The 14,155-nt window shown below is 45.8% G+C and overlaps 1 protein-coding gene and 1 pseudogene across 1 annotated transcript in view; one reads left to right on the top strand and one right to left on the bottom strand.

The window, feature by feature from the left end:
- The window catches only part of LOC135213358 (actin-interacting protein 1-like), a 135,643-nt pseudogene that overhangs the window by 44,441 nt on the left and 77,047 nt on the right, over positions 1-14,155 (top strand).
- The window catches only part of LOC135213151 (actin-interacting protein 1-like), a gene marked incomplete at its 5' end in the record, with an annotated part of 36,001 nt that overhangs the window by 11,152 nt on the left and 10,694 nt on the right, over positions 1-14,155 (bottom strand). The window contains 3 exon segments of the mRNA XM_064247094.1: positions 6,151-6,254; positions 6,463-6,573; positions 7,220-7,322. Of these exon segments, the coding sequence (XP_064103164.1) occupies positions 6,151-6,254; positions 6,463-6,573; positions 7,220-7,322 (318 nt within the window).

The following is a 14,155-nucleotide window of genomic DNA, read 5'->3' as shown; positions in this document are numbered from 1 at the left end:
CAAAGCAATAAAAACACCACCTGGCCTAGTCTACCAAAGGTTAGTCCCACTAAACTAGGCTAAAGGAAGGGAGATCCGCCTCAGGCGGTCGACCCCACAACCAAAAAACACACAATATTAAAAAACTCACCTAACCACTAAAGGATAGGATGAGTGCTACCTCCTGTCCCCAAAACAGTGTCTGCGGCGACGTATGGGCCAAGCGAATAGCAATGTTCGTATGTTGCTTTCACCTCCCGCAGGTAGTGTGAAGCGAACACCGAGTTGCTCCGCCAAAAGGTGGCACTCAAAATGTCACTGAGTGCCATATTTTTGTGAAAGGCTACCGAGGTAGAAATAGCCCTCACTTCGTGGGCATTCACTTTTAAAAGCCTCATATCACTATCACTGCACAAGGAATGAGCTTCTTTAATGGTGTCTCTAAGGAAGAACGCTAGAGCGTTCTTAGACATAGGAAGATCTGGCTTCTTGACAGAGCACCACAAGTTACCAGAAGGTCCTCTACAGTCCTTCGTCTTTTCTAAGTAGAATTTGAGAGCCCTGACAGGGCACAGGACTCTCTCTGGTTCTCGACCCACGATCTCCGTCAAACCCTTAATCTCGAATGTCTTGGGCCAAGGGTTGGAAGGGTTTTCGTTCTTTGCCAAGAACGTCGGGCTCAAAGAACAAACGGCATTGTGGTTCTTAAACCCAATATGCTTGCTTATAGCCTGGATCTTGCTAACCCTCTTTGCCGTCGCCAGAGCAGTTAGGAAAACCGTTTTTCTAGTCAGGTTTCTAAGCAAAGCTGTGTGAAGCAGTTCGAAATGGCTGGACATAAGGAACTTAAGAACTATGTCTAAGTTCCAAGATGGTACTTTCGGTTGAGGTACCTTCGTAGTCTCAAAAGACCTTAGGAGATCATGAAGGTCTCTGTTATTGGCCCAAATCCAGCCCTCTATGCCGAAAACTACCGACAGCACACTCAAGTAGCCCTTTATTGTCGGCACCACCAATTTTACTTCCTTCCTCAAGTAGAGGAGGAAGTCCGCTATCTGGCTCACATAGGTTGATGTGGAGGAAATGCCCTTCTTTCTGCACCAACTTCTGAAAACAGCCCACTTGGATTGGTACACTGCAAGAGAGGAAGCTCTCCTTGCAGTGGCGATCGCTCTTGCCACAGGTCTTGAAAAAACCCTCGCTCTGGCCAACTTCTGGATAGTCTGAACGCAGTCAGACTCAGAGCGGGGAGGTTTTTGTGGTACCTCTCGAAGTGGGGCTGTTTGAGTAGATCTGTCCTTGGTGGCAGAGTCCTCGGAAAGTCCACCACGAAGGACATGACCTCTGTGAACCAGTCGGTCGCCGGCCAGAAGGGGGCGATTAGTGTCATCCTCGCTCCTTCTGAATCTGCGAATTTCCTCATTACTTCCCCTAGGATCTTGAACAGGGGAAAGGCATACAGGTCTAGTCCTGTCCAGTCCCAGAGAAGGGCGTCTACTGCCACTGCTCCTGGGTCTAGAACCGGTGAGCAATACAGTGGAAGTCTCTTTGTTCTCGAAGTTGCAAAGATGTCCACGAGAGGACGTCCCCACCAAGACTTCCACAGTCTTCTTGGCATGACCGTCCATGGTGAAGGGTCCATTCTGTCGGCAGCAGTTGCCCTTGCCGACTGAGGAGGTCTGCACGGATGTTTTCTACTCCTGAGACGAACCTCGTCAGGATAGTAACGTCGTGTTCCCTCGCCCACAACAAGATCTCCTTTGCAAGGAAGAACAGGGACCAAGAGTGGGTTCCTCCCTGTTTCTTGAGGTATGCCAGAGCTGTGGTGTTGTCCGAGTTGATTTGCACAATCTTGCGAGAGACTTAGTCTTGGAAAAACTGAAGCGCAAGATGAACTGCTGCCAGTTCCTTGAGGTTTATGTGCCAGGACACCTGTTCCCCTCTCCAGGTGCCTGACACTTCCTTCCCTCCTAGTGTCGCTCCCCACCCCGTGGTAGACGCGTCGGAGAACAACACTAGGTCGGGAACTCTGAAGCTTGAGGGAGACTCCCTCTGCAAGCTTCAACGGATCTCACCACCATCTTAGGTGTTCTCTCACCTCTTCTGAGATCTCCAAGATCCCCTCCAGGTCGTTCTCGTGCTTCCAGTTGTCCAAAAGAAAGAACTGAAGAGGTCTGAGGTGCAACCTCCCCAGGGAAGCAAACTTCTCCAGTGAGGAAATGGTCCCCAGCAGACTCATCCATTCCCTCACCCAGCATGATTCTTTCCCCAGAAAGGCTGACACTTTGATTAGGCATTGTTGCTGTCGCCCCTGGGACAGAAAAGCCCGAAAAGCCACGGAGTCCATCTGAATCCCCAGATAGACGATGGACTGAGAAGGGGTCAGATGTGACTTTTCGAAGTTTACCAGAAGTCCCAGGGACTTCGTTAACGTCAAAGTCGAGTGAAAGTCCTCTAGACACCGGGCTATCGAGGAGGCTCGAATGAGCCAGTCGTCCAAGTAGAGAGAGATCCTGACTTTCGACAGATGAATCCATCTCGCAATGTTCTTCATCAAAAAGGTGAAGACCATCGGTGCCGTGCTTAGTCCGAAACAGAGTGCTCTGAATTGAAAAACCTTCCCCTTCAGGACAAACCGCAGGTACTTTCTTGACTGGGGATGGATGGGGACGTGAAAATATGCGTCCTGGAGATCTAGAGACACCATCCAATCCCACGGTCTTAAAGCCCCAAGCACTGACTGAGGCGTCCCCATCTTGAACCTCTGCTTGATGACAAAGAGGTTTAGGTTGCTCACATCTAGGACCGGTCGCCATCCTCCTGACTGCTTTGGCACCAGGAACAGTCAATTGTAAAACCCCAGGGATTCCAGGTCGAAGACCTGTTCTACTGCTTCTTTTTCGATCATCTGATCGAGCAGATTGAAAAGAACTTGTTGTTTTTCCCCCCGGTACGAGGGCGACATATCCCTGGGTGTCATAGACAGCGGGGGTGATTTCAGGAAAGGGATACGGTAACCCTTTTCCAAGATGTCCAGCGACCATGCGCCCGCACCTCTCTCTCTCCAGGCTTTCGCAAAAAGCTGAAGTCTGGCTCCTACCGGTGACTGAAGGACTTCTATTTCACTTCTTGCCCTTTGAAAGCACAGGGGCTCTGCCTCTGGAAGTGCCTCTTCCTCGAGGGGCCAGTCTCAAGGAAGATCCACCTCGACAGGGCTTCGATTTCTTAGCAATCGGAACTCCTGAAGTCGAAGGGCCTGCAGATCTTCGAGACGATTGAGCGAGGAGATCCTGTGTAGCTTTTTCCTGCAGACTAGTTGCAAGGTCTTTAACCATAGCCTGGGAGAAGAGATGATCCGAAAGAGGAGCGAAAAGCAACTCTGCCTTTTGCGAAGGAGAAACTGACTTGGCAGTGAAGTTGCAAAACAGGGATCTCTTCTTTAAGAGTCCTGTGCAAAAATGCACCGCCAGCTCCTCCGAACCATCCCTGACGGCCTTGTCCATACACGACATGACGCTGGACAGCTCCCCCAGGCTAACCGATTCGGGACTCCGAGACTTGGTATCCAGAACTCCAAGACACCAATCTAAGAAGTTAAAGACCTCTAACGTCCGAAAGAGGCCTTTAAGGTGATAATCGATCTCCGTCGTCGACCAGGTCACTTTGGATGATGAAAGGAGGGACCTCCTCGAAGCATCTACAAGACTTGCAAAGTCTCCTTGTGCAGAAGAGGGAAGTCTGATACCGACGTCCTCCCCTGTCTCATACCACATTCCCGCTTTTCCGCTAAGCCTAGAAGGCGGAAGAGCAAACGAGGTCTTGCCTTGAGCCTTCCTTCATTCCATCCAGTCGTGGACTTTACGAAAAGCCCTCTTAGTAGAAAGGGACTTCTTCATTTTAACAAACCCCGAAACTTTGTTGATCTTAGAAGACGAAAGTTGAGAGGGGGGAGAGCGAGGAGCTGCAGGTTGGAAAGTGTCTCCGAACGCAGACTGAAGAAGGTGGGTCAAGACATGGTAGTCTGAAGAGACAGGAGCCAGAGGTTGTTCATCATCAGCTTCTTCTGAAGCCACGCTTATCTCACCTTCCGACACAGGTGAAGTAGGAGGAACTAGCGACGATACTAGACCCTCAGGTCCAAGAATCAAATCGAAACGATGTTGCGAAGTCGAAGGCAAAGCCGAATCCTGAGCAGGTAAAGACGAAGACGGAACACGGTGCACCTCTTGAAGGCTTGTTGAATCCTGAAAAGTGTCCTCAAACACGCGCGGGCGTCGACGAGCGTCCACCCGAGCGTCAACAGGCGCGCGCCTGGCGTCCACTGGCGCACTCTTGGCTTCTACTGGCGCGCGTTTGGCGTCCACTCGCAAGCGCCTGGCGTCCACTGGCGCTCGACTGGTGTCTGGCCGAGCGTCAAGATCAGGTTGAGCTTCAACAGAAGCGTCCAAAAAAGCGTCACGCTCCTGACAGGTGTCAAGCTTACGAGCAGGAGCAACCGCCATATGTGAAGAGCGAGAAACGACGTCTTCGTACTCTCTAGAAAGCCGCTGGGGAGCCGCACGAACTCTAGAAGGCGATGATACAGGTGACAAGAGACGAGCGAGGAAAAGGAGAGGGAGACTGTCTAGATCTCTTGACGGGCAGCCTGACATCCTTCCTCCTCCGACGTGGTTCCGTCTCTCTCTTGGAAATCACAGCAGCAAGTTGTTGCTGCAAAGAGCGAAGAATCTTCTCAGTAGGAGAAGACTCGCTCTCAGGAGAGGGGCTGATCCTGTGAGAAGGCGAGGGGCGAGGGGACGCCTTCTTCCTTCTCACAGGAACCGCCACTGAGCAAACTCTGGAGCGACTGGGGCACTCAAAGGAGTCATCATCTGATGACGCCCTACTCCTCTTCTGCGGCGGGATGGCCGCGAAAGCACTATCAGGCGAAGACCGCAGTTCAGCAGAAAAGCCAGGACGCGCTCACAAACGCTCCTTTTCAACGGGCGTGAATCCGAATGAGAACTCCACCCCTTACGCGGGGAGGAAGCCTCGGAAGACGAAAAGCACTCCTTGAGGAGGCGTGCACGCGCACGCTCCTTGGCAGAAACTGCCGAAGGCACGTCAGATCGGTGGGGGTTCCCCGTAACCCTCCTTCGGCTTTCGACATGCCCTCCCCCTGAAACCTGGGAGTCCGGCAGAGGTCCAGGCCTAGAGGCGAAATGGGGCCGATCTGACGCACCCTCCACAACACAAGGGGCACTGCTGCACTTTGCACTTTCACTTTTGCCTTCCAAGGCGAGCACTTTCGATTCCAGATTGCGTATCGACTCTAGAATCAACACAAGGGCATTACCCTCCACAGACACTGTTTCAGGGCCCGAAGGCAGCACTACAGGGTTAGGAGAAGCAAAAACTAAAGAAGGGTTAGTAGGAGAAATATCCTGATGTTTACTCTCTGAAACGCTCCTGGAGGAAGACCTCCTCACCCTATCCCGCTCCAACTTGCGAAGATAGGACTCATACGACTTCCACGCTGAATCAGAAAGACATTCACACTCCTTGCAGCGATCATCATACAAACATACATGCCCTCTACAACTCTTACGTACTGTATGTGGGTCTACCGATGCTTTCGGTAGCCTCACCCTACATTCATCCTTACTGCAAAACCTGGCGCTAACCGAACTAGACCCAGAGATCTTAGTTATAAGGAAAATCAAGCCAAAATCCAATTAATTTCACAAGTAACGTGTGCCTAGCTACCGATCCAAAGTCAATATACCAAAAAACCAAACAGGATACTTAAGCAGCCAAAAGTTTCCAAAATTCCAGACGGAGGTGCTGAAAACAGATGTTTACAGCACCGGCGACAGAAAAAATCTGAATAGAAAATGGGAATGGTTCCTGATACCCGCCTCCCAGCGGCGGGAATGGGTACTAACCACCTGACTCCCACTACGTGTGTCGTAAGTTTTTTTAAAATTCTGTCAGACTTCGGAAGAATACAGCTATATGTATATCTGACAGGTAAGTTGCATGAACAAAAGCTCAATTCAGGGTGGTTCTTCCAGCAAAACCAAAATCTGTTAGTACCCTTAGTACAATCATATGCTTAAAATTTACTGAAAAGTGCCATAGAGCATTTGTAAAATATGCATGAACTGAACCTGCATAATATAAATACTTCACCTCTTTGGTTGTAACAGCAATGATTCCATCTTCAATGGGAGCAATCATTTTAGGCTGTGATCCTAGAGAAATAGATGTGCCATTGTACGTATGTTCAACAGGATCTACAAAAGAAGAAAACAGTTTAGTATTTCGAAATAAAACACGTCCACAGAACCAAAGTTTGATATCTAAGATGAATTCTTTGACCAATAAATCTTATCTAAATTATTTCTTTTATTCCTTGAAATAAGAATTTTTTTAGCATAAAATTTGCAAGATTCAAAAATAGCAATTTTCAATCTGTAATAAACAAAATACAGTGTGTCTTACCTATTGCCTTTATAGTGTCATCAATTCCTGCTGTGTAGATGAGATTATCTTTAATAATGAGTCCACTGACATGATTACCGTGTCCCTTTCCAGCAATTCTTTCATTCTGGCCTGAAAATATAAAATGGATTCTTTCATTGACATAAAATAAAGTGAATTCAATATGTTTGTTGCATAAAATGCATTACGATGACTGACTTTCTCTGCACCCTTCCTCACCACACACAGCAGTTTTTGCTTGCAACACTAGGCAGGCTGTAGCTGTAAATCGTGTCATTTTCTAGCAACAGGCTTAATATTAACCCACTAAGTTTGCTAAGATGTTTTATTTCGTCTACAACCAAATTGTGGAACAGTTTGCCAAGTACATACACTGTAATTCATTGATCAAAGTATTTGTAAAAACAAAGAAATCATTGCAACAAAAGAAAGGAGGGTGTTAGTAGTTCATGCATCTTTGTGCAACAGTAAATTAGATCAGTAGATTTAGTTACAAACTACAATGTTCTTCAAATAATGCAATAATTCATTGGTAAAATTCTTCAGGATAAAAGTCACCTGTATATTTTCCCTCTTGCAGAAGTATGAACCAACGGAACCATCTTTTGGTAATTGGGAATAAATTTTAAAAACTTAAAAAATAGCAACTGGCCACATGCATGATCCATTATATCCTCACATCCCTGTAGGAAAATTCAATTTAATTTCCTTTACTTTATTGGCAATGAAAAGTTACATGAGACAAAAGCTCCATTACCTGTCTTGACATCCCAAGATGTAACAGCTCCATCAACACCTGTGGTATATAGGGTACTGAGGTCTGCTGACAGTGCCACTCTTGTGATTGGCTTACTGTGGCCCTGAATAAAAAATTATATATATGTATATATATATATATATATATATATATATATATATATATATATATATATATATATATATATATATATATATATATATATAAACATGCTGAATTAAGATTCCAAAAGATGTACAAGGCATACATAATCAAGGAACATACATTTATTTTGACAAAAATAAAAAATCTTTTCAAGTAAACTTTTAAATCCACATCATGTAAATATGATATTGTTATGATACAATAAAGTTTGTTCATACTTACCTGGCAGATATATATATAGCTGTATTCTCCGAAGTCCGACAGAATTTCAAAACTCCCGGCACACGCAGTGGTCGGCCAGGTGGTAGTACCCATTCCCGCCGCTGGGAGGCGGGCGTAAGGAACCATTCCCATTTTCTGTCAGATTTTTCTAGTGCCACTGTCTCCTGAGGGGAGGTGGGTGGGCACTTTGATTATATATATCTGCCAGGTAAGTATGAACAAACTTTATTGTATCATAACAATATCATTTTGTTCATGAATCTTACCTGCCAGATATATATATAGCTGAATCCCACCTTTGGAGGAAGGGGGAGACAGATTCGATTTTGGGAAACAATTTCATATATAATGATTGATATTTTGGTTCCTTAACTGTTAGCATAGCTGACTTCGTGAGTACCGTCACCCAAGTCTGCATCTGCTACTAGAGACTCCAGCTAGGTAGTGACCTGTGAAGCTGTTGAGTTCTAGAGGATCTGTCAACGGGGGCGTGACCACAATGCAACTAGATCCTATATTATAGACCTCCAATTTCGGTACTGCATTCCTAGAGGTGCCAGCAAGGACGTGACCTGTGTAGCTGGTGCGCTCTAATGAACTGTCACGGGGAGCGTGACCACAATGTGACAGATCATATAGGTGTTGTTTAGACACCGAATGCTGTTAATGCTTCACTGGAGGTGCCAGCAAGGACGTGACCTATGTAGCTGGTGCGCTCCAGATGATTTGTCAATGGGGGCGTGACCACACTGTGACAAAAACATTTACCCTACTATGAGGGCGAAGCAAAAACATTACCACCTGACCTAGCCTATCTGGTTAAACTTCGTAAAACCAAGGCTAATGGAGGAAGGCCGCCTAAGGCGGCCTACCCAAGACCACAAAAAACTAAACACCTACATAAACATAATAAAAATAAAAAATAAAAAGAAATAAAATTAAAAAGTCCAAACTAACATATTATTTTCTAAAAGATAGGAAGAGTGCTACTCTCTGTCCCAATATATTGTCTGCTGCGACATATGGGCCCAAAGAGTAGCAGTTCTCGTATGTAATCCTCACCTCCCGAAGGTAGTGAGAGGCAAACACTGAATTACTACGCCAAAATGTGGCATTCAAGATGTCATTGAGTGCCATGTTCTTTTGGAAGGCTACCGACGTAGAAATAGCCCTCAGTCCATGCGCATTCACCTTCAACACTTTCATATCACTGTCTTGACAGGATGAATGCACTTCCTTGATGGTGCCCCTCAAGAAAAAGCCAAAGCATTCTTTGACACTGGTAACCTTGGCTTCCTGACCAAACACCACAAGTTATCAGAAGGACCTCTTATAAACCTTGGTTCCTATCTTTTCAGACGGAGGGTTGACTTCCTAGCTATTGCTTAGGAGTCTGCTTCGTCTCAAGAGCCTCAGCGAGGATGTGACCTATGGGTAAGAGTTTCTTGTGGGTTTGCCGATGGGGTCTTATCCACTTACTCGGCAAAGCCTAACTGGCATTTGTCAATGGGTGCTAATCCACTCATATGACCATATACCTATGCCTATTAGCATAATTAAGGAGCACAACACCGATCCCGATCACCTGATCCTAACACGAGGGTTAGCGCTTAATTTTAAAAAGAGTTAAACTAAAAATTAACTCACTAGTTAAGGATCAGTGTCGGCTCCCTATCCCAGCAACGTATCCGCAGACACGAACAACCAAGAGAAAAGGATCTCTTGTAGGTTGAATTGACATCCTTCGTGTAACGGGTGGAGGTCAAACACAGAATTGCATTCTCCCGTAAGTGACAGCTCATATGTCCTTTATGACATATTGTTATGGAACCAAGAAGAATTCATAAAAGCTCGCACTTCATGCATATGGTTCAAACGGACTGGACATGAGGAACTTCAGAACTACATCCAAGTTCCAAGACGGCAACTTGGGTTGTTGAACCTTCATCGTTTTCGAAAGATCTCAAGAGATCGTGAAGGTCTCTGTTGTCCGCCAAGTCCAGGCCTCTGTGCCTAAAGACAACTAAAAGCACACTCTTATAACCTTGATGTAGAGACTGCAAGTTTTTAGATCCCTTCTCAGAAAAGGAAGTCAGCAATCTGGCTCACCAGGTCGTGGTGGAGGAAAAAATGCCGTTCTTCTTGCACCAACTCCTGAAGACTATCCACTTCGATTGTACACTGCGTTGGAAAACGCTCTTCTTGCACTGGCGATAGCTTTCGCCATTGACGTATAGAAGCCTCTCGCTCTGGCCAACTTTTGGATAGTCTGAATGCAGTCAGACTCAGACGCGAAGAGGCTTCTGTGGTACCTCTCGAAGTGGGGCTGTCTGAGTAGATCTGTCCTTACTGGAAGCGTCCTCGGGAAGTCTACTGCAAAGGCCATGACCTCTGTGAACCACTCTCTCGCAGCCAGAACGGGGCGAACAAAGTCATTCTCGTCCCTTCCGACACCGCAAACTTTCTCATGACTTCCCTAAGATCTTGAACGGGGAAAGGCGTACAGGTCCATCCCCGTCCAGTCCCAGAGAAGTGTGTCTATCGTCACTGCAGCTGGGGTCGAGTACTGGGGAGCAGTACAGTGGAAGCCTCTTCGTTCTGGACGTCGCAAAAGATATCCACGAGCGACGTCCCCATAACCCCCACAGCTCTTGGCATACCTCCAAAGCAGAGTCTACTCGGTTGGCAGAAGTTGACCTCGTCTGCTGAGGAGATCTGCCCAGACATTCTCTACTCATGCTACAAACTTCGTAAGGATCATGACGTCCAGTGCCCTTGCCCACAGCAAGATCTCCTTTGCCAGAGCAAAAGGGACTGAGACTGTGTTCCTCCTACTTCTTCAAGTACGCCAGAGCTGTGGTGTTGTCTGAGTTGACTTGGACTATTCGACGAGAGACTTTTTCTTGGAAAAAAAAACTGGAGAGCTAAAAAGATGGCTGCCATTTCCTTTAGGTTTATGTGCCAGGACACCTGTTCCCCTCTCCAGGTGCCTGCCACTTCTTTCCCCCTAATGATGCTTCCCATCCCGTGGTGGACGCGTCGGAGAACAACACTAGGTCGGGGCTCTGAAGCTTGAGAGACACGCCCTCCGACAGCTACACTGGATCTAGCCAACATTTCAAGTGATGTTTTACCTCTCCTGAAATTTCCAAGATCATGTGTAGATTCTTGGTTTTTTTCCAATTGTACTTGAGAAAAAAATGTAACGGTCTGAGGTGCAGTCTCCCCAAGGAAACAAACTTCTCCAGCGAGGAAATGGTCCCCAGTTAGACTCATCCATTCCCTCACCGAGCACGAATCTTTCCTTAGGAAGGCTAACCAAGACTTTGTCTAAGCCTTGCTGCTGACGTCCCTGGGACGGAAAAGCTCGAAAAGCCACTGAATCCATCTGAATCCCCAGATACACGATGGATTGGGTTGGGATCAGATGTGACTTTTCGAAATTCACCAGTAGTTCCTCCCAGGGACTTCACCAACGATTAAGTTGTTTGAAAATCCTTCAGACACCGCGTTTGAGTTGGAGGCATTGAATGAGGCCAGTCGTCCTTCGAAGATAACAATGCGAAGGAGGAGACTGAGGGGCCGCAGGCTGAAACTATTCTTCAAAAGAGGCTCAAAGCCATCGAACCAAGACCTCTTCTTCTTCTCAACTGACACACGTTCGGGAAGATGGTAACCGTGCTCTCTAGACAACCTCTGGAGAGCTGCATGAAAACCTAGAGAGCAAGGCAACTGGCGAAAGAGCGGAACGAGGAGAAGGAGAAGGGACTGCCTGTACTCTTGATTGGCAGCCTATCATCCTTCCTCTCACGATGTGGCTTTGCCTTTCTCACTGCAATCAACAAAACAAGTTGTTGTTGCAAAGACACAATCATCCTTTTCGATGGAGAACATTCCTTCTCAGGCAAAAGGCTGATCCTTTGAGAAGACGATGGGCGAGGGAAGCCCTCCTCCTTCTCACATGGACCGCCAAGGATATATCTTAGGAGCGACCGAAAAAGCGCTCAAAAGCATACTCATCGGAAGACGTCCTCTCCGGTGAAGATCGCAACACAGTAGAAAAGAGAGAGGACGTGAAGCGTCCCCTCCCTGAGACCCTACATCATACATTAGCTCTCTTTTTATCCTGCAGAAAGTCTTCCAATTGCCCAAAGGAGACGACTGCAAAGCAGAAGGAGCTAACGGACGAGAAAAGCGTCCCCCTCCGAGGAACCAAGACGACGACGGCCGCCTGTGCGACCTATATCGTCTTCGTTCTCCTCAGAGGGAGCGAGACCCTCCGAGAGTTCCAACTCCTGCGCGGGGAGGACGTCTCTGAAGACTAAAGTAATCTTTCAAGATTCAAATTCTATGAGATTATGAGCCATGACATCACTATAGACGAATCTTGACTATGAGAGATGTTCAGATCATTTCTAGATCATCTATGCTATTCCAGTTTTTCTGGCAGGAAAAACTGGAGAGGTGTGAATTTCAGTCTATTCAGGAAAACAAACTTCTCCAGCGAGGAAATGGTCCCCTGCAATTCATTCATTCCTCACCGAGCATGTTTCCTTCCCTAATAAGGCTGCGTTTTCACTTAAACAGGAGTAATTTGAAGACACTGTAGAAGATTGTTCATTTGTTTCTTCCTAAAAGTCTCCTTCCTGAGATCCATTACTATTCTCTGATTCTCGGCGAATGTCTGAAGAAGCATTACGTTGTGCGTCCATCCAAGCGTCCTGCCGAGCGTCGCGCTCGGCGCTGTCGTATTTGGCAGCGGAAGGAGTCCCCTTCATAATCGAGCAAGGACGTCTCGGCGAACTAATTGACTGCATCTCTTGCACATCATTCTTGTTTTCGAGGGAAATCATGTGTGTTATGCCGCCGTAGACTCGGACAGAATTCTGTTACCATGCGGTAAACAGAACCGAAAAAGGTCTGGTCTAATACATATATATATATATACATACATACATTTATACATATATAACCATACATATATATACATATACATATATATATATATATATATATATATATATCATATATATATATATATATATATAATACATACACACATATATATATATACACATACTACATACACAAATATATATAATTTTTTTTTTTTTTTTTTTTTTTTTTTTTTTATGAAAAAATTCTCGCAAAGTGAAGATGTTCAGCCATGTATGCTAGAATTCCCTTCAACCCGAGGCTAAGGCCGTGATTGTAGGGTAGAATACGGTTAGTCCGTCAATCCCGCAGGAGAGAGAGAGACGTAACCTACTGCGCATAGCAGACAATCAGATGGAACTGAGCACTGGCATTACGCATTAGTGACAGCAGACTCTGAGAACGTTCGTCGTTCTCGCACTGCTCTGCCTGAGTTGCCACCTACACCATTCTACGAATGAATAGGTTTACTATCTTATTATAGAGCAGAAACAAAATCCATCAAAACTAGTATATTTAAGCGAAACTGAATTTGCTAAATATAAAAGGCTAACTTGGTATTGTCATAACAATACCTTAAATAAAATGTTTTTAAAAAAAATAGGGTAAACCAGGCAACCCCTGAATAGTTGCAGGGAGAACCGATTAAATGTAATAAGAATAATCGTACTCTCGGTTGTCCTCCGTAGGGAGTAACTATGGTATGAGTATATAACTTGAACCATACAAAGTTTGATAGTAATATGACGTAAGGGCAAAAATAATATTACTATGATACAACATCGCTTGTTCACCTTTACCCGGCAGATATATATATACATATATGGTACTGGTAAGTTTTATGAAACAAACGTAGAGTATTTTAGACACTTGGACAGCTACCTCCCTACTACATTCTGCCTCACCGAGGTAGGGAGAGCCATCACGCGTAGTGTTTTGTCATGAGAAATTATACGCTTACGCGATAGAATGAACACTCATGGCATTATCACTATTTCTTCACTACACTACTATAACTTTCCAATGCAAACATGATTCCAGGCTACGCAGAGATTTAAGAATCACAGATAGGGTATTACCCTCCAAAGACACTATTGTAGGGCCCGAAGGCATCACAGGTCTTTGGAGGGATAAATTCTACTGGACGGGTGGGTAACTTGTGTTACACGCCTGGAGGAAGACCTCCTTACACTATCACGTTCTAGTTTCGTACCTATGATTCATAAGCCTTCCACGCAGAATCAGACATATTTTCACACTCGTTGCAGCGCTCATCAAACATACAAACATGTTTCCTACAATTCGCGCACACTGTATGAGGGTCTACCGAAGTTTTCGGTAGGCCTAAACCTTGACATTCTTCCACAACACATACTCTGGCCTAGTCGAACTAGATCCAGACATCGTAAGTTTAAGGAAAAATCAGCCAAAAATAAAAACAATCCACAATTAGCGTATGCCTAACCACCGATCCTAATCAAATAACCAAAATCAATCGGGATACTCAAGTGACCAAAAGAGTTCCAAAATCCATGACGGAGGTGCAGAAAACACTTGTTGTCTGCACCGGCGACAGAAAATATCTGACAGAAAATGGGAATGGTTCCTTACGCCCGCCTCCCAGCGGCGGGAATG

Source organism: Macrobrachium nipponense, chromosome 42 (assembly GCF_015104395.2).
Source record: "Macrobrachium nipponense isolate FS-2020 chromosome 42, ASM1510439v2, whole genome shotgun sequence".
Taxonomy (NCBI): Eukaryota; Metazoa; Arthropoda; class Malacostraca; order Decapoda; family Palaemonidae; genus Macrobrachium; species Macrobrachium nipponense.
Note: the sequence above shows the minus strand (reverse complement) of the source record. Positions and strands in the feature narration are given on the sequence as shown.